General features: G+C 41.9%; 1 protein-coding gene across 1 annotated transcript; it reads right to left on the minus strand.

The window, feature by feature from the left end:
- Window positions 1-8,580: 8,580 nt before the first annotated feature.
- On the minus strand, window positions 8,581-14,817 carry Resp18 (regulated endocrine specific protein 18). The gene is made up of 8 exons (XM_046439926.2): window positions 14,621-14,817; window positions 12,417-12,521; window positions 11,352-11,484; window positions 11,087-11,126; window positions 10,813-10,967; window positions 10,679-10,705; window positions 8,904-9,055; window positions 8,581-8,624 (listed from the first exon to the last, which is right to left on the minus strand). The coding sequence occupies exons 1-8, from the start codon at window positions 14,724-14,726 to the stop codon at window positions 8,581-8,583; spliced, it is 762 nt and encodes a 253-aa protein (XP_046295882.2). The 5' UTR covers window positions 14,727-14,817.
- Window positions 14,818-21,437: the final 6,620 nt, after the last annotated feature.

Below are 21,437 nucleotides of genomic sequence, written 5' to 3' on the forward strand. Positions count from 1 at the left end.
TTACCCCATTTTTTCCACTTTTTGAAACTTTGTAAATTGTGAAAAATAAAAGATGAATGTGTAAAACAAACAAACAAAAGCTTAATACATTACCACAAAACCCCATGTGACTCAGGTCAAGCTCTATAACTTTTCCAGCACCCTAGAAGCCTGATTGGTTCCCCAGACATGGCCTTTTTCTGAGGGTAACCATTATCCATTCTTTTGTGGACTGAGTTTCTTTGTTTTTCACTATGGTGTTATAACCTAAGAGTGTATCACTAACTGTTGGTGAAATTTTGATTACCCCTGGTCTTGGGTTATTATGGTCTTCTTACCCTGGTCAAAGGGACTAGATGGGATTTTTAAACTAGTGGGCTGAGAAATAAATCCTTATTTCTGCAAGATCTGATATTTGACATCTCTAACTTTATTTGGTTTCCACAATTTTCTATTGAGCCAGTACTATGGGGAAAGAAAATATAGAGCCCAAGTGAATTCCTTTGGTTTCGGTAGTAATCATCTTTGCCTTCATTTTATAGCAGTAACACAGCTTCCCAACCTGGTAATTGGAGTCAATTACTGTGGTTAATATAATGGCATCCCTATCAGCCTGTGGGTTTGGTGATATGAGGAACACCAAGTGGCCAGGTGTTAGTTAATCTCAGCTTCCAATTTAATATTACCATGAATGTGGTGAAAGCCTTTTTCCCTTGGGCAGTAGGATCTTGAAAAGTCATCATTCAAGAGACGGGCTGCAAGCATTCCTTCAGAGGTTCTGAGGTATTATAGTGAGAGGGGCCACTTTGACTTTCACTTCTTGCTTTTCTTAGGGATGATAAAAACATTCTGCAAATTCACTAATGATAAGTTAGTACTATGTACATGAAAGACAAATCCATATCTAGAATATAAATCCCCTATTCCTTTTCCTGGTGGAATGAATTCAGGATGAAAATATATTACCAGGTTGCTTATATGCAATTTTGGGAAATCAACATTGTTCTCTGCTGTTGGCAAATTAGTATCCAGGGGTAGCTATAACCAGATAATTCTTGGGGAGGGAAGTCATGTTGTTAACCCCTGACACCATATCCATTAGTACTTGGGCTCATTAAGAAAGTACCAGAGTTGCTGGGGAAAGATGACTGGTATGTGCAAAACAGATAATTTTATACTTTTGACTATTGACAGTCTTCTCCACACTCTGCACCTCTGATGGTCATTTACTCAGGAAATCATGACAGTAGTCATACTCTGGGTCCATTCCCCGTGATCCATCCAAGACCTTGTTGTTGCAGATCTTCAAATGTGTTCTATTCAAATCCCTGATCAGTCAACCAACCTATTAGCCATAAGCTTTGTACAGTATAGATCCATGCCTCAGAGATCTTCTCTTCTTCAGTTCTAAGTAGAAAGCCAGATATATCAACAAAAATTCCCACAAAGAAGATTTCTCTTCATCAATGTAATTCACAGACACTTCTGCACTGGGCCATAATATAGCAGTCTTCTACTTCTGGCTGATGCCTGCATTTTGTGCAGATGTCTCTAAATTAGGCCTGTGTTGTTTCTTCCCCTGTCATCTGGTCATAAGAAATTCCCCAGGAGGCCATAAATAAGATTGTGGGAGAGGTGATGAAGCAGTAGGAGTCTGAGTTACCTGCTCATGCAACTTGTTCCATCCATATCTTCTTGGGCCCCCTCTCATATGTACCATTTCTATTTAATAAGGGAAGGCTGTGATGAACCTTCAATTCTATGACTTGTGGGTCAGATAATACCAAGTTCTTAATTACTCATTGTCCCATTACCAGGTGTTTAGTCTAAAACAAGAGCATGGTAGAAAACTAGGAGCTGATTTTCAAATGGAGAAGAGCTGGTAGAATAAAGAGGAATGCTCTCACTCCAAAATATTAGGAGTACACTATAATAATCTGACTAGGTTTTGCCAGAGGATTCATATAACATCTTGGTCTGCTGTAGACACTTCCAATACTAGTGGAATCACTGATTCATAATAATTAAATAAAAATACTGGTTGCATTAAAACTTGGAACCACTGCAAACATTTTCTTGCTTCAGGCCACATGAAAAGTGTGTTGGTTTACTGGTAAATCAGTCTGAGCACAAATGTGCTATATATTTCCTCAAATACCACTGAGGACCTCTCTTTTCCAAAGAGTATTGTTTCTCTTTTTAATCGTGATAATTGTCTAACATGAAGTAACTTATTTCACTTTACTGATTGATTATGATACCGGGGTTCAAACCCAGGGCAAACACTTTACCACTGAAGTACACCCCCACTCAATGTATCTCACTTTAGAGAGGGATCTCAACATGTCACAGACAACTGGACCTCTAGAAACTTCATTAATGTGGCAGGACTCTGAAATTCCCTGAAGTTCTTCTTCTATGCATGTGTCTCATGGTATCTAGAGTCCTCGCTACATCCTGCTTAGCATATCCAGTTAGCACAATATCATCAAAGTAATGAACCAGTGTCATTTTATGTGGGATATTGTCTTACTTCAGGCTGCTATGAAAATTACTATAAATTAAAAGGCATCTAAGTAATAGAATTTTGTTTCTTACAGTTCCAGAGGCTGGAAGTCCAGGATCAGGGTACCAGCTGGTTGAGATTTTGGTGAGGGCTCCCTTCCAGGTTGCAGACAGACAACTTCTTGTTGTTATTCTCACAGAATGGAAAGAGAGAAAGAGAGCCTTTTAGATCTTTTATAAAGGCACTAGTCCCTCAGGACCCATTTACCTCCCAAAGGCTCACTTCCTAATACATAGTTTGGATTTCAACATATGAATTTGTCAGGGGTGGGGTGACACAAACATTCAACCCATTTTAGATATCAAAGTAAAAGCAATCTTTCCAGATCACAATTTTACAGAGAACAGGAGGGTTGATATAGACTTCAAAAAAGACATTTTTGGGACATGGTGTTTTTCTCTGTCATATGAGTGCAAAGTGCTTCTGTTTTTCCTAATAAAAATGAGAAAGAAAGAATGTTTTCTAAATCAGTGTTGTCTAATGGAACTATAGTTGTAATTATACATGTAATTTTAATTTTTCTAATAACTCATTTAAAAAGTATGAAGAAATAGTTGAAATTAATTTAAATGTTATATTTAACCCAAATAATATCAAAATATTAGTTCAGTGTATTCTCAGTATAAGAACTTCTTGAGATATTTTGCATTTCTTTTTTCATAATAAGTTTTTGAAATCAAAATCAGTGTATCTTTTATTTTTACAGCATATTTCCAGTTTGCACTAGCCAAGGTTATTATAATCTATAATTATTCTCCAAGATTCATCTGTCTATTTCAAAGCATATATAGGCAAATTAAATGAGGATGTGACAAGAATAGTTACCTCTGTATCTTTCAAGTTCTTTTTTTTAAAAAAAAGAAATTTTTTTTTGTACTTGTAGAGGACAGAATGCCTTTATTTTATTGGTTTATTTTATACATGGTGCTAAGGATTGAACCCAGTGCTTTAAACATGCTAGGCAAGCGCTCTGCCACTAAGCTACAATCCCAGCCCTCAAGTCCTTGATAGTGGTATTAATTTCTGAAATTCCTCTAGGATGCAGGACTGCTTTTGGTGCATATTTTTGGAAGGGAGAATGTTATAGTCCATTTTGTATTGCTATTACAAAATACCCAAGGCTGGGTACTTTATAAAGAAAACAGACCTATATAGTTCAAGAGGTTAAAGAACTTGTACCAGCTTGGCTCCAAGGAAGACCTCTGAGTGGATGGCAGCCCAACGGTGGAAGTATATATGGAAGTGTTCACATGGGAAGAGAGGATGCAAGAGACCAGGCAGGGGCCAGGCTTGTTCTTTTTATAACAACTTGTTCTTGTAGGAACCAATCCACTCCTACTAAACCTGACTCCCAAGGAACAGCATTAATCCATTCATGAGTGTTGAACCCCAATGACATAATTATCTGACACTAGTCTCCACTTCTTTAAGGTTACATCACCTTAACGCCACCAAAATGGGGACTAACTCTCTTTCACAAGAACTTCTGGGGGAAAAGCCATATCCAACCATATCAGGGAGGTAGTTCCAGGTACTTTCAGTGGGGATTTCTGCTAAAATAACCCTTATTTCACAGGTAAGATAATCAAAGACGAGATTCTGCCAACTACTAAGTATGTCTATTCCCACCATACATTCGGAGACAGGACATGACTACAGGATGGGTCCACAATTCAAGTAAACTATCATAAGGCAGACTGTGACCACAACTCCATTTATTACCTGACATCCATAGATTCTCACCTTGATGGTGTTCAGAGTGGTATCTTATATTTTTGTGGATGAATCTCCATTCAGAACAGGTTTCTAGTAGCCTGAAGCATTTATGTATATCCTTTGCCCCTGTATGATTAACTTTGTAAATGGCTGTGGATCCTTTTGGGGAAGACTTGGTGGAAGATCCACTGGGTATACTTGAGGCCACATTGCCATCCAATTAAGGAGCTCCATATCTATGAATGCCTTAGCACTGGGACCTAGGGAAAAGGCTGAATTCCTATTGGGAAGAGAAAACTATGACACATCATCCAATTGATTGTTTTTTCTAAGATTTACAGTGCCAACCTCCAAGGTTCTGGGGCTTTGATGGTTTTAAGATAACAGCATTTTTTTTCATTGCTGTCAATTCAAGTTTAGTAGTTATTCATTTAATTTAGTTTGACTCATCCCACCTGATACCAACTAGAACATGTGACCTATTTGCATCATATTTCTTCCAAGTCAAATGACTTGCCTAAATTAATGGAACAACAACCCCTTGTCAAAGACTAATTCATATATTCAGCAGTGCTGTCTGGGTCGTGCTGCGCCTCAGGGTGTTGCCATGTTTATTCTCTGTGGCATCTCTTCTTGAATGGAAAAAACTGGATAAAGGCCAAAAAGAGATTTTTATTCAGTCCCCAAACTCCTGAATATGGTCCAGAAGAGGTAGTTTGCCTATTTTAAATCTGTATATAAATGGGATTATATACTATGTATTCTTTTTAAAATGTTTTTTTATCCAATTTTATGAAGCCATCGAACCCCTGGTCTTGCACATGCTAAGCAAGTGCTGTATCACCTGGTCCTCTCTTTTACTGTTGATAGATATATATAGGCTTCCAGTTTGGGACTATTGTGTATAACACAGTTTTGAACATCTTTATATATGTCTTCTGTGTACCTATGTGTGCATTTTTTTCTAAGATGGTGGTTCTCAAAGTGTGGTCCTTGGACTAATAGTATCAGTATCATCTAAAATTTCTTTAAAATGCAAAGCCTCAGGTTCCAGACCTACCATGAATACAGTGGCACCATTATTCTCCCAGGTAGAATATATCTAAATTCTCTCCAACGAAATCCAGTCACTTGTATTAGTTTTCTAGGGCTGCCTTAATAAAATGCCATAGACTGAGCTTAAGCCACAGAAATTTGTGATCTCACAGTTCTGGATGCTGGCAATATGAAATCAAGGGGTCAGCAGGGCAGACAGGGAGAATCTGTTCCAAGTCCCTCTCCATGCCTTGTAGATGGCAAACTGTCACTTTGCTCCAGTGATGGAGATGTGGGGAAGGCCATTTAGAGGTCACAGAGGAGAACTTAGATTTTTAGGATAAGATTGACAAAGTTTGTTGGGGAGGGGGCACTTGTAATGTAGAGAGAATGGCATATACTGGGCCCCTGGAGCATACACCCTCTGGGCACATTTGGGAAACACAATTAGGACTGAATTGCTGGTACAAATAGTTGACAGGATGGGGTAAAGCACCATGGCACTGAGGAAATTGATAAGACAAGAACCTGAATGCTCCCCGGGCCGGATAAATTGCTTGAATTTTTCCCTGATAACAGATGGTTAGAAAATGATTTATAAATAAACTCCATGGCAGTGAACATTTTGCCTTATTCCACAACTGTATCCCCAGTGTCTAGAAGAGTGTCTAGCATGTAATAGGTTTAGTTTGGGTTGAGCCAAAATAAATAAGAAGTTGGATTCAGGTAATTTGTGTGGGAGATGATCCCAGAAATCACTTTCCTTTGAGGCAAAGAAAGAAGAAAAGTCAATGAAATTAAGTGTGAGGTTGAACAGGTTACAGCAGTGGGCAATGGGGCTGAGTATCACTGTGGACCCTTGGAAGAATCATATTGAATACCCCTCAGAATTGTCTGTGGAGGGCTGGATAACAGTCCAACGTGATTCAATTGCACTAAATTTTGTTCTTTACTGGTTGAGAGTTGCCTCTGGGGGTATTAAATCCCAGGGACTTCAGGGTTGTTTGGAGCATAGAGAGGCACACACCTGGCTTTCTAGAAAACTTGCAGGATGAGAAGCAGGGTGTTCCAGGGCATGAGATGGGGAGGTGGTAGCACTGTCCATCGTCAGCTGTGGATGGAGAGATGTGAGCCGGGGGATATGAGGCAGGGAAACTCCACCCTGTGATTACCTGAATGGCACTATGGTATATATGGTTAACTTCTTTGATTATTCTTTGAGGTTTCTGTGTTGGGGGGATGGTACTTGGGGTTGAACTCAGGGCCTTGCACATGCAGGCAAGTGCACTACTGCTGAATCCCAACCCTAGCCCTTTCTGACTATTCTTTCTTTTTCTTTAAAATAAAGGCATTAAATATACATATTTTAAAATAGATATGTATGGTTCTCCTTGAAAGTAATTAAGATCATTAATTGGAAAGAAAAAAAATATCTGTACAATGAAATTTGGAACCGCCAGGTAACAGGAGCTGCTTAATCCCGTACTGTCCCTGTTCCCCTCGATGGCACAGCACAGAGATGGCGTTCCTTTCATGGTCCCAAACACATGCTGTAGACAACAGAGAGTACCTGTAAGGATCTGTAATGTGGACAAAGGGCCCTCCTCAGAATGAACACTGGAAATAGGTCAGTTCACTCTTCTGGGGACGGTGTCTATACAGCCTCTAACAAAACCAGGCTGACCCAAACCCCTGCTAATATAATTGTTTACCTTTATACAAAGAAAGTTGGGAAAGCACCAAAATCTGCATGTGGTGTGTGCCCAGGCAGACTTTGAGGGGTTCATGCTGTGAGACGTAAAATCCTTATGGGATTATCTAAAACAAACAAACAAAAAACATGTCAGCAGGGCCTATGATGGTTCCATGTGTGCTAAATGTGTCCGAGACAGGATTAAGAGTGCTTTCTTTATTGAGGAACAGAAAATTGTTGTGAAAGTATTGAAAGCACAAGCCCAGAGTCAGAAACTAAATAAAACAATGAAGCTTCTTTGAGCAATAAGAAAAAAGAAAGAAAGGAGTAGTTCAGCTCGTTGTGCTTGGCCTTGTTGGTCTTGTAGGTGAGCAGGGTCAAGGGCTTTTCTCATGGGGGAGACTCCTGAACACCCACAAGTGCATGAAGTTTTTACCACCAGTGTTCACCTTGATGAAAAAGTTTGTGCCTGCCACCACCTGGCTCCTGAAGGACACAGCCTTAAAAACAGGGAACTTCTGGTTTTCTTTTTCTTCCAGCTGGGACTTCACCTGGTTGGTGATGTCCTACGTCTTTGCTGTGGCCATCTATGTGGCTCTGGGAACCTGGCACATGCTGGTGGTGGAGCGTATAGCCAGGTGAGAGTATGGAACCAGGCTGATAGGACCAAATGGCCCTTCCTGACTATTCTTAACAATCTTTTTATGAGGACAGGAACCGAATACACTCATAGAATCAGGCACAGTGGAGCATAGGCTTACCAAAATGCAAGAATGAATGAGAAAGAAAGTTGTAAGGGGGAAATACGGATGAGTGGCTATCGTTAGTTGATTTGATGAGAACTGGGAACAAAGGGATATGACTGGTCTAGTAGTTTTGGGTTTAGCTATGTCCTTGAAGTGAGGGTAGGCACAGCGGTATGACTGAGACTCTGTGTTACCAAGAACTAGTCAGTAAATTTCTCTGGATTGTTTAACTGGGTGAGATGTGGTGTGGCCATGTCCCAATTCCTTAGAGCAGTCCAATCTTGATACCTGCCTGTTTGCTTACATCTATGAGTATCCAATGAATATAAAAGTGCTTTGAGGAAAATAAAGCTCTGCAAATAGAACCTTCTCGTGTTCGGTTGGGCTGAGCATGGGTCATCAGATTTCCCACTCTCTTTTCTGTTCTATTTTGCTTTGGTACTAGGGATTCAACCCAGGGGCACTTTACTGCTGAGCTATACCTCCAGCCTTTTCTCTTTTGAGACATGGTCTTTCTATGTTGCCTAGGTTGACCTCAAATTTATAATCCTTCTGCCTCAGCCTCCCAAGTAGCCGGAATTATAGGCATGAACTTCTATGCCTGGCTTACACTCCCTTTTATTGAAAAAATTGATTGATTGATTCTGAGGATTGAACCTAGGGCCTAGAACATGCTAGACAAATGCTCTACCACTGGACCACATCCCCAGTCCTCCCACTCCTTTTTAAGATGTTAAACTATCAGAAGCAAACCAGCAATTACCCTTAAATGTTAAATGTGTACATACTTTGATCTCAGCACTGCTCGGTTAACCCTTGGGGGCAGAATGGATGGGAAAGCTCTGTCAGGGCTGGAGGTGAAGATCTTCATAAGACTGCAGGTCTAGGCCTGTGTGGCATGAGGGATGGAAGGATGACTGGTGGCAAATATGGAGCCCATTTCCCCATAACTTGGACAACCGGACCACACATCTTGGCTAGGATGTAAGTGGGGAAAGCTGTCATTCCAGCTGTGTCCCACTTTCCCTATTTCAGGAATAACCAATGGAAGGAAAACCAGACAGAAGCCAGCCTTCTACCAGCCTCAAGGACTTACCCCCACTTCTCTCTCTTGAGAGTCTTTGGCCAGTTCCACCTCCCCCCCAATTCTCCTTCAAGACAAGCTCACAGAAAGAATCACATAATTTAATGATATTTGGGTCATCAAAGAACTGCCCCTCTGAAGGGCAATGGTGAGGGCACTGAGGAAGGAAAGCTTCATATGAGGTCTCAATCAGCAACAAGGCTGTGGCCTGCAGTAGGAAGTGGCCCAGAGTATTCCTGAAAGAGAAGAAACAGGGATTAACCTGGAGTGTTAGTCCCTCTCACATGTCCTCCTTTTCCAAATGCTTCAATAAAGTAGGATTTAAGTAATTCTTTTTTGCAATGACTCAGCCCAGCAAGTGACAGCTTGATCCTTGGCTCCCACATATAGTTCCTCTTCCTGCTGTGATTCTCCCTCAGGTTGGGGGCTGGAGAAGAATGGCAGCACTTTGTTTGCATTCTTGAAAGTACCACGGCAACCAATTCCCCACAGGTAGATCCTTGTCACTTATCTCTGATTATGTTGCCCTGGCAACCAATCCAGGTTTAAGAAGCCCAGCTGCCACTTTATGGGAGTAGAAGCTGGTTTCCTGGGAGAACATGAAGGGCTGAAATGCAGGTGGCCTCTAGATGAAGGGTGTGGCCAGTGGAGGGATGGTGCCTGGATCCACTGCGACCACCCAAGTCCAAGCAACCTCCATCTCCCTGGACCAGGTCAGCTGGCCTCTCCATTTTCATTTTTACTCTTCTCAACACTGATTCTCCAACATCACTAGAGTGGCCTTTTAAAATCATATGTAAGGTTACAATATTCCTCTCCTTAAAATACCCCAGTTAACTTCCTACTGTACTTAGAATAATATCCAAACCTTTCACTGTGATTCATGAGACCTCAAGTGATCAGTCCTGGGCCTTCTTCTCCAACTTCATCTTATGATAGTGACTTTTCTCTGTTCCTCTGATATACCTTAGTATTCTAGTCTTAGGGTATCTGTGGTTGCAATGATTTCTGCCTGGGATGTCTCTCCTTTATATCTTCTGGATTTCACCTTCTGATAGTTTAAGTCTTAGTCCAAAGAAAGCAATATGGAGGCTTCTGATGTTTGGAACAGCCTCACCCCTGCTACAGTCCTTGAGAGGAAGAGCAGGACCTATGTAGGGGAAAGAACTGGAAATCATGAGACCTGGGTCCAGTCCTGGCCCTGCCATGAACATTATGCAATCTTGACTAAGTCTTGTAACCATCCTGGGCCCCAATTTCTCATCTATAAATATAGGTGGGAATACTAGATGAGTGGTTTCCAGTATAGATTCTGAAGAGTTCAAAGATCCTAAAGATCTTTGACAAGGAGATATCTCCGAGCCTTACTCAGGTGACTTGCCCAGGCCACAGAGTAGAGCAAGGCAGGGACTGAATATGAGGCCTCAGGGCTGTGTTTCCCACTTATCCAAAGGAGCTTTGCTATCACTTGATGAATACAAAGGAGTATATGATAAAAGGAGGACCCTCTTATCTAATTTTGAGAACTCTGAAGATTTCAATGCCTATTGTAAATTCAATGGCCAAGTGAGTTATGGTGGCTTACACCTATAATTCCGGCTGAGGCAGGAGGATTGTTAAGTTCAAGACCTCAACAACTTAGTGAGACTGTCAACAACTTAGCAAGACACTGTCTTGAAACTTAAAGTAAAAAAGGACTGGGGATGTTGCTCAGTGGTAAAACACCTCTGGGCTCAATCCCTAGTACCACCACCACCACCACCACCAACAACAACAACAACAAACTCAATGGTGATGAATGGTCTTGTAGTTCATCTCCTTAGAAGTTCTCAGCACCTGCACCATGTCCCATTCCTCACCTCTCATATGGATGTCTTATAGGTAGTCTGTGAGAGATACAGGAAAGCAGGATTATTCTTTGTCAGGGAAAGGAAAAAAAATTTTTTTCTTCACTTAGTTGTTATCACCCCAATACCCCATGTCTCTTTCACACCTGCCACTCTCATTTAAACAAGTCCTTGATGATTCCAACTTCCTTAGAAAAAATGAGTCCCACACCTTGATGGGATTGGTCACCTCTTGTTTTAGGGCCTTTGGAACCACTTTGGAGGTTACACACTGATCTCTGTTCAACTTGGACACTGGGCTCTATAGGCAAGAAGGCAGGAGTCAGAAAGGAGGCAGAAAAGGATTAGAGGATCCCAGGGGGAAAGTAATGGGTTCAAAGTCAGGGATTCATAATTCCTGGGAAGATGCATGAATCTCACCTTGGGAAATAAGAGTTGAAGCTTTTCCTCTTGCTTGCCCCTAGAAGACACAAGAATGACAGTGGGCTGAGGCTTGCTAACCCACCAACCCCCTTTTTCAGGCATAGCTAAGTATCATGGGATTATTCCCTGATGGTCCCCAAAGAGACTTCTGAAGCATTCACCCCATAGTACTCCTGGTAGCTCCTACTCACCATTTTAGGACCTGTTCCTTCCCTGCTCTGTGTCTGCCAGATAGCAAGGGCCAACCACAGGCCTCACATACCTCATTGCAGTGGTTTTAGTGGGGAAAACTGCCTTTCCATCCTTCATGCATGCATCTTGGGGGGGGAGTAGGCTGATGTGCTTCATCTTTTGGGTCATCACATCCTGGGTGGTGTCATCCTTCCAAAACAGACCTGCAGGGTGAAAGGATGGAGTGAGTTGCCACTTGGAACACTGACAGGGATCATGGAGAGGTTTCCCTCAAGTATACATGGGATCACATCGTGTGGAGAAAATTAAATAAGACGGTGTATAAAAGATGCTTAGCTTAATGCCTGGCATGTAATATTCAATTAAAATTCTGATTAGTTTCTTTGCTGATTCATTTGATGCTACCGTGAGGATTAAATGAAATTAGCAATGTAAAGAGTATTTAGAAAACTCAGAGGCAGTAATTCTCAAGCTTTAGGATGCATCAAAGTATCTTTCAAGGCTTATTAAAACTCAGATTCCTGTTCTCAAAATTCAGAGTTTCTGATTCAGTAGGTCTGGGATGGAAATCAAGAATTAATATTTCTGATGAGTTCCCTATTAATGCTGGTGTTGCTGGTCTGGGATGCACTTTGAGAACCACTACTCTGAGACATGATAAGGACAGTAGGCATTAGCAGTAGTGATATGAACTTAAGGCAGATTTTCTATCTGACTTTCCCCTCCCCCATTCACAAAATTCTGCTCGAAGGAAGGATCAGCATCTATCTCCAGGGAACTCCCTTTTATCCCTCTTTTCTATTTGTCAGATACTTTTCCCTGCTTCCTACACAGAGGCTGAGGTATGTGCATGTGCTTCTGGCTGAGTTCTGGCTCAGGAAAAACTCAGATAGTGCCAGGGAGTTGAGTCCCCAGGAATTTGATTAAGGCCTCTCTCAGGAGTTTCTTCTAGAAGCATCTGCTAGGCTATTCCAGAGTGTTCAAGTGCAAGTAGCTCATCCATCTAGATCCATCCCCACTCCAGTTTCAAGTAGAGACATTTGACAAAGAGAAACTGTCCCCAGGTCAGATAGCTCCTCAGTGCTTACCCCATATCTGACCAGGCCCCAACCTCAGCTCTTTGGCTTATACTTACCTTGAGGTACAATTTGGTGGAGTATGACTTGTAACTGCCGGAAGACTGAAGCAGTAAATCCTTGGACGGGCCAGGGCTGTCCTGCTCCTACTTGGCCCTTACAATCTAAGGGCAAAATAGTGGAATCAGCAAGCAGCTTGGCTCAAATCCCAGTGGAAGAGACGTAGCTAGTTTCTCTTCACTGGCATTCCTGAACCAGGCCCTTTCCCCTCTTCAGGTCCTCTTTTATCCAGTTCTCCTTTCCCCCATCACCACCTGCCCTGTTCTTCAGTCCCTGGGCCTCATTCACCCTTGGTGTAACTTCCACGTAGGAACCAAGCTTATAGGCAAAGAGCAGCCTGTGGATGTTCAGGTGAGGAGAGGCTCAGAAAGCTACCTCCTAGGATGGACAATCGATGGATGGTGTAGTACTGGAAGAAGGTGAGCTCCCTCTTAGGGAAGCTTTAGAAGGGTTAGGGGGAAGGCTTGGAATTTTTAGAGAAAGTATCATCACCTCAGTATCTTCAGGGAATTGGATCCAGGACCACCACCCCCGCAACAAAATCCACAGATGTTCAAGTCCCTTATAGAAAATGGCTTAGTATTTGCATATTATCTATGAACACTCTCCTGTATATTTTAAACCATCTCAATTACTTATAATATTAAGCAAAATGTAAATCATTGTTTACTGTATTGTTTAGGGAATAAAAGAAAAAAACCTGTACATGTTCAGTACAGACACATTTTTTCCAAATATTTTTGACTCACAATTGGTTGAATTAGAGGATGCAGCACTCCCTCATGCAGGACACGCAGACCCGGAGGGCCATCTATATTGGTATGTATAGGAATTGAGAGTATGGATACTTCTACTGAAAGCTAGAACTGTGCATAAGGGAAAGGTAGGTTTGAAGAAATACAGCCCCTAATGCCAAACACATCTTTCTTATCACAGATAGATGGGATAGGAAGTCCACTGAGGGCGGGTGTACTGGGGATTGAACCCAGGGGTGCTTTACCGTTGAGCTATACCCACAGTCTGTCTGTCTGTCTATCTATCTATCTACCTATCTATTTTAAGATAGGGTCTCGTTCAGTTGCAGAAGCTGGCCTCGAGTTTCCGATCCTCTGCCTCAGTCTCCTGAGTCCCTGGTAATTTCAGGCCTGCCCTACTGCATCCGACTTTTTTTTCTTTCTTTTTAAAACAAATCTATCATGGAATTATCATGAATCTTTCTAGGCATGTCTTAGAAAAGGGAATTCTTCCTCTTCATATGGAGCCCTAATAACAATTTCCTGGCCTCAGGAAGGAGTGAAACCTCCAGAACTCCATTGTGAAGCAAAAGAGCTTCAGGAAAGGGAGACGATTCTCGGAGGCCGAGATCCTACAGCGGTGACAGGAAACGCCCCGCTGAGACCCTGCGAGAGCCTGGCGCTGCCCATGGTGCTGGAGAGGCGGTGAAGCCTGGTGTGGAGGCGGAGCTGAGCTTGGCGGTCCTTCCCCCAGCACCCTTCCTCACACCCGCCACCAGGCCTCCTCCCATAGCTCTTTGGGAGTCTTGTGCGTAGATCTCTAAACCCAAGGATCGGGCAGGAAGAGTGGGCGCCAAACTAGGAGTTTGCTGCTCTCTCCCCCACGTGGTCTGGGCATTCTCGAGTCTGCGCAGTCCCTCTCCAACCGCGTGAGTCAGCGCTGCGTCTCCCGCGATGGCGCAGAGCAGAGTGGGAGGAAGAAGGATGTTCACCTTCCCCTCCCTCCTGATTTACCCGTCGTCACCCTTCCCTCTTTGGAAATCGGATCACAGTCACTAGACTGTGGGCCTACGCTGAGCCTTGGTCCGTCTCTCGACGTAGCCTTCTCTCTGGAGCCAGGACCCCATACCCGAAGACCAGCCCTCCTGGTCCCTTGCCAGTACCTAACCCAGGCCATCTCTTCCCCGGCCCCTCAGCAAGTCTGGCTTCTTCTGTAGCCGCCTTTTCACCCATTTGTCTTCCCGACCTCCTCCCGAATTCCCAGTCTTCCCTTGAGCCCGCTCCCCTTGGGACCAGACACCACAGACATCCAAGTCCACCTCTTTCTGCGATGCTCTCTGTATACATTCCTCTCTTCTCATGAGCCCGAACACATTATTTTCCTCCTGATTTTCCTAGCTTTGAGGCCTCCTGACCCTCTTCTCAGAATTGCTCTGGCCCTGCCCGCACCCCCCAGGTCTCCTCCTGACCGTGGCCACTAATGTCGCTGCAGCCCCCTGGACAGCTGTTCAACAGCAAGAAGCAGACGAGCAGGTGGAGCCCCCCGGGTCCCCCAGGCAACAGCCGGCGCTGCATCCTCTCGGGATCTACGCGCTCACTCCCCCGCTCTAAGTCCTAGTCAAAGTGGAAACAGCCAGCAGAGGGACTGTGCGGGGCTGTCTGTCGCTTTCCACCGGTTAGAGACGCGGGATGTGCGTAGCCCTCCTGGGCAACTCGGCCAATCGCTAGCGGGCCCTGCCCTGGAAGACGCCTACCCAATTTCTCCTTCCCCTTACCACCTCCCTCCACCGCGCACCTTCTGAAATTTCCAGTTCCGTTCCTTTTTATAATTTTTTAAAAATTATTTTAAAAAATTGTAGATGGACAAAATACCTTTATTCTATTTGCTTATTTTTTATGCTGTGCTGAGGATCGAACGCCCTGCCTCACACTAGCTAGGCAAGCGCTCTATCACGAAGCTACAACCCAGCTCCCCTACCCCACCCCACTCTTTTTTTTTTTTTAACAGAAACTGGGTCTCAAGGACCACCGCCTTTATTCCCAGTGCACCAGTCCAAAGTTAGAGAAAACAATCGCATGTAAGATGTAGGTGGGAAATTGTGCCTACCTCATGCGTTTGTTGTGAGTCATAAATATGAACTGAGACGGAACAGTAGACCCTCAACGAATTCAGTATATTTTTGTTATCCTTGACCGTTATTTTATCCTCAACCATCTGAAAACCTTTAGCAATCATATGGATCCGACCTGCAAAATATATTGCACATCCATCCACTTTTTTCCACATCTTTTGCCATCTCTTTTGCCAAACCACTGTACTATTTTATAGAGGTCTTGCAATAACTAACTGGCTAACTGACCACTTGCTTCCAATGTGTATTTGTATGATAGGTGTGAACTTTCTAAACCCTGGACTGGCATTTCAATATAAATTTTTTGTTGTACTCTGGACGTTTTAGGTTGACATTGTTAACGCTCTGAATTACATTATCTATCTTAAAAAAGGGTTGTTTGTTCTGGCAGAAAAATAATTTTTTTGTAGAAAGCCTTGATCCTACAGCCGGTCAGAACAGGAGTATTTCAGTTCTGCTTTTAATCCTCAGCCATATCCTTCAGTCTTGGGATATGGTAATTTCACCTTAGGTGTGGTCCTTTCAGAATTCTACAGGAAACCCCAAGGTGTTTACCAATGCCCTCTAATTTTATGGGTTCTGAACTCCAGACTTGATCTCCCTAATACTGTGGCAGCTGACAAAAATCCCTGTTCAGCTATTTGGCTTTCGTATTAGATTCTTTGAAATCTCACCCTGTACATGTGCCATTTAGAAGATTGATAAGGATTTGAGGAGAATTTGTAAGTAAATTTTGGAATCCCTCTCTGTAGATCAGTCATTTTCCCAAATTTCGACCTCAATTTCCAGGTTCTGTGACATTTTTGTACACCCAACTCTACTTCTCAGCCAGTAAAATGTCACTTCTGTAGTACACTTTCTCTGTGTACTACATACTACAGTATGAACTGTGAAGTATCTTTAGAGGGAAATCCTGTCAAATATGGGCTTCACCTGGTGAGGCTTCCCTTTTTCAAGGATTATAGACCCTCTCATTTTTCTTGCTTTTGGTTGGTCTCTATGCTTACATACAGTTATTTTTATTTTTATATTTGGTCTGGAGTTAATAGGAGGATCTGACACAGCTGTTTTGCCCTGCCACAAATTGGAAATTTATCTGGTTATCAGTGATTGTGTGCTAGACATATTATCTTTATTTTTTATTAGAGCATTATAGTTATACATAGTAACTGGGTTCACTTTGGCAAAATCACACCTACATGGAATTTGATTTCTATCCCCATTCTCCCCACTTTCCTTCACCTCCTCCATCCCTATATATTTTAAAATTTTTTAAATTTCTTTTTTTTAGTTATACATGACAGTAGAATTATTTTAACATATCATACGTGAGGTAGCGTTGCATGGCCATGTATGCATATATGAACGTAGGAAAGTTATGTCCGATTCATTTTACAGTTCCCTCTTCATATTCTCTTTCCTCTACAGATACTCCTTTCACTTGTTTATTTATTGATTTTTAAAAATAACTTTTTATTCTATTTATTTATTTTTTATGTGGTGCTGAGGATCTAACCCAGTGCCTCACACATGCTAGGCAAGCGTTCTACCCCTGAGCCCTAGCCCCAGCCCTATTCATTGATTTTCGATAGGTACTTTCTATATACATAAAGGGGAAATTCCCTTTAGCACATTTTTATATGCACAAAATGTGATTTGTTAAATTTATTCCATATTTCCTCCCCTTTCCAGTCCTTTCTTCCTCACTCTTGATCTATTTCTTCTACTCCACCTACCTTCCTTATATACTTATTATATTCAATTCCTCAACACCCTGTTTTCTTTCCCTTCTTTTGCTCTAGCTTCCACATATGAGAGAAAATAGTCAATCCTTGATTTTCTTTTTTATTTTTCTTTTCTTTTTGGTACCAGGCATTGAACCCAGTGGCACTTAACCACTAAGCCATATCCCCAGCCTATTTTATTTATTGAGACAGAGTCTCCCTAAATTGATTGCACAGGTCCTTGCTAAGTTGCTGAGGCTGGCTTTGCATTTGCAATCCTCCTGCCTCAGCTTCATGAGTCACTGGGATTATAGGCTCAACTACAACTCGATCAACCCTTGATTTTCTGAGTCTGGTTTCTTTCACTTACCATTATGGTCTCCATTTCCATCCATTTACCAGAAAATGCCATTATTTCATTCTTCTTTATGGCTGAGTAAAACTCCATTATGTATATATACCATATTTTTTTGATCCATTCATCTATTGATGGACAGCTGGGCTGATTCCATAATTTGGCTATTGTGAATTGTGCTACTATAAACATCAAAGTGGGGATATCACTAAGGTATGCTGATTTTAGTTTTCTTTCTTTTTTTTTTTTTTTGATAAATACCAAGGAGTGGGGTAGCTGGGCCATGTGGGGGTTCCATTTCTAGTTTTTTTGAGGCATCTCCATACTGCCTTCCAGAGTGGCTTACTAATTTGCAGTCCCACTAACAATGGATGGCTGTTCATTTTACTCCACAGCCTTGCCAAAATTTATTATTATTTGTGTTCTTGATAATTGCCATTCTGACCAGAGTGAGATGAAATGTTAGTGTTTTGATCTGTATTTCCTGATTGCTAGAGATGGACACATTATTTCTAATTAGTTTATGAAAAAATTTGAGGCCTAGGAGCAAGTGAGTATGAACCTGCTTTGAGAACTCCTGTTGGCCTTCAGGTGGGATAGGCACAGTAGGTATGTTCCTCTCTCCCTTCTAAGCTTTCAGTCTGCCAGAAGAATATCTATCAAAATATGTGCACAAGCACTGACACTACACTTCACTCTTGCCATTTATTGCATGGGGATTCCAGTGCTGAGGGCAATACCCTCAGAAGACAAGGAGATTCTATTGAACTTGGGGTCCGCAGGGGGGAAATTTCTTCCCACAGGATAAAAGACCCCCATGGGAAGATGTGTGGGGTGACATCAGTCTGGCAATCATAAGATAGTTTATGGTGCTCTGCCTATTCTCAGGATCCTTAGGTTGATGTTGTCTAATTATCTTATCAATAGATAACATTTGGAATGGAACCTATATTATAGGTGTCTTAAAATTGTGCATTTCCCTTTGTTTAACTTACTAAAAAAAATACATGTGTTAGTACATTGCACAAGGTTATTTTCATAAATGAGCAAATTTACAGAATTTCACGATTTTTGAGTGAAGATTTGCAGATTTCCTAGAAATTTGGGAATTACAATCTGGGGAAAAGCTAGCATAGCGCTTTACCACTGAGCTACAACCCCAGGCGCCTAGATTTCATTTGTACCAAGGACATGTGCTATGCCTTTTCCCCTCCTCAAATGTCCCCTCTGTATCTGTACTGGTCTTACACATTTTACTTCAGAGGCTCTGGCTGAGGCCCACTCTTTTGCTTCCAGATAGGTTCAAAGAGTTTCCACGAAAAATCCAATAGCAGTTTTTCCTAGAATGGTCCCCTGAGGGATGGTGCAAAGATAGGGAGGCCTTGATCTGTTAGTTTTACTTAGAGGAAAGAGCTCAGAGAAGCTCTAACGTGAAAGGAAAATGATGTTTGGAATTTGTGTGTTTACATGCCGGGTTTCCCCCTCCACAGTACAGAGCAGGCTGTAACTGCGGTCTTGGTTAGGGTAGATCTTGAGGCACAGTGACTCAGCAATTTTCTGACAGCTGGCCTCCCCTTGGCTCCCACGTCCTGAATCCCCTGCCCTACCCCCACACCAACAGCCCCAATTCCCAATTTTCCCTTAGGTATAGAGCTAGTCAAGGACCCTGAGCCTGGAGAAGAATGGCAGATTCTTGTTTTCATGCTTAGTAGCACCATGGTAACCAGTTTTCATTGTGGGAATCAGTCGTTTAATGCTAATGATGTCACCCCTACTGCCAATTCAGGCAGAAGAAGCACAGCTGCCATGGTGACAGGATTCAGAAGCAGGTGTTTGTTTTTTGTTTTGTTTTGTTTTGTTTAACATATGAGAATCTAGAGTCCCCTGAGGCTCAGGCTGCTCTGGCACAGTGCCTGGCCCACTGGAGGTGCTCAGCTGGACTGCTGTTGCTAAATTCAAGCCACCTCAGTGTTCCTTACACCAATACAATTCTTCCTCACAGGTCTAGCCATTCCATTCTCATCCATATCGTATGTTCTCCAACATTGTTATGGTAGCTTTTAAAATTATATGAGATATTCTATTCCCTTCCGTAAAATCCCCAGTGATTTTCTTCCGCACATTGCATAAGCTCTAGACCCTTTACTATTATCTGGAAATCCCTGTATGGTCAGTTTTGAGATTATTTCTCCAATCCTACTGCTTATCACTGGATATTCTTTTTGATCCTTTAACGTGCCCATTTGAGAACTAAAAAAAAATACAACAACTAAAATAAAAGGTCAATGGACGGGGGCTGGGGTTATAGCTCAGCAGTAGAGCACTTGTCTCCCATATGTGAGGCACTGGGTTCCATCCTCAGCACCGCATAAAAATAAATAAAATAAAGGTATTTTTTTTAAAAAGTCAGTGAATGAGCTCAAAAACAGAATTGGAACAATAGAATAGTCAATTCACTTGGTAGTGATGGATCAATAGAAATGATTCCATCAGCCAGGTGTGGTGGCACATGCCCATAATCTCAGTGACTGGGGAGGCTAAGACAGGAAGATCACAAGTTTGAGGTCAGCTTCAACAACTTAGTAAAACCCTGTCTTAAAATGAAAATAAAAAGGGCTGGGGATGTAGCTCAGTGGTGAAGCACCCTTAGGTTTGATCCCTAGAACCAAAAGAAGATTTGATTATCATAATCAAAATCTCAAACAACACGTTGCTTAGAGGAGAACAGTGATTTGTTTTGTTTTGTTTTTGATATCAGGGATTGATCCCAGGGGCACTTAACCACTGAGCCACATCCCCAGCCTTTTCTTATATTTTATTTAGAGAGAGAATCCTGCTGAGCTGCTTAGGGCCTGGATAAATTGCTGAAACTGGCTTTGAACTAACAATCTTCCTGCTGCAGCTGCAGGGATTACAGGTGTGAGCCACAGCACTCAGAGAGAACAGTGGTTTGAATGACTGGATTTTTCTTTTCAAGCCATGAGGACCAGAAGGAAGTGGGATGACATTTTTAAAGGGGTGAAAGAAAGAAGCTGTCAACCCAGGATTCTATATACAGAAAAAACATATTTTAGGAATGAAGGTGAAACAAAAATGTTCTCAGGTAAATAAAAACTAAGGTAATTCATTGCTTGCAGAAACATTAGGAATGAAGGAAGACCAACAGAATTGGTCAGTATCTGAATAAATATTACAGATATTTTTCCCTTCTTGGGTTACTTGAAATATGGTTGGTTGAAAACAAAAATTATAACACTATCTGACAAAGTTTTCAATGCATGTAGATGTAATTTATTCTAATTGACAACTGCAACATTAATGGAGGGTGTTGAAGAGAACTGTATGCTGGTAAGATTTCTGCATTTCACTTCAAATGATATCACTTCAAAATAGTGATTATAAGTAGACTGTAAAAAGTTAGGTGTGGCTGGGTGTGGTGGCACACTCCTGTAATCCCAGAAACTCAAGTTCAAAGCCAGCCTTAGCAATTTAGCAAGGCCCTACGCAACTTAGTGAGACCTTGGGTTTCATCCCCTATCCAAAAAAAAAAAAAAAGTGTATATTTATAATCCCTAGAGCAACCACTGAAAAAAATCTACACAAAGATGTAGTAAAAAGCACAATAGAACTATTCTGGAGGTGGAGATGGATAAGATCAAACTGATAATCCAGAAAGCTGACTTTGATTAGGATTACATTCAGAATAGGCTGGGACATGAAATCAAGACTAATAATCCTGATTCAGCAAGCCAGAAAAATCCAGTTATAGTCTTAAAGGAATTGTCAGCAATAAAGCCTCAATATCAAACTTTATATGCACGCTTAAACCAGTTGCTGTTGAGTGGAAAGAGACTAAGAGCTATATTTATGCTACTTAGAATAACACTATGACCATGATACAAAAAATACAAAACAAACAGACCTGGAGCTGAAAAAAAGAAAACTGTGAAAGCGCAATTAAAATCTCACATATCAGACATACTTGCAAAAGGAAACTAATGCAGAGATCTGTTCCAGAGAAATGGAGGATGTTTTGTTAACACTTGATAATTAGAGGTGGGGGACTGATAAAGGA

Source organism: Marmota monax, unplaced genomic scaffold (genome assembly GCF_021218885.2).
Source record: "Marmota monax isolate L192 unplaced genomic scaffold, Marmota_monax_Labrador192_F-V1.1 WCK01_AAM20220418_F8-fsc00041, whole genome shotgun sequence".
NCBI lineage: Eukaryota > Metazoa > Chordata > Mammalia > Rodentia > Sciuridae > Marmota > Marmota monax.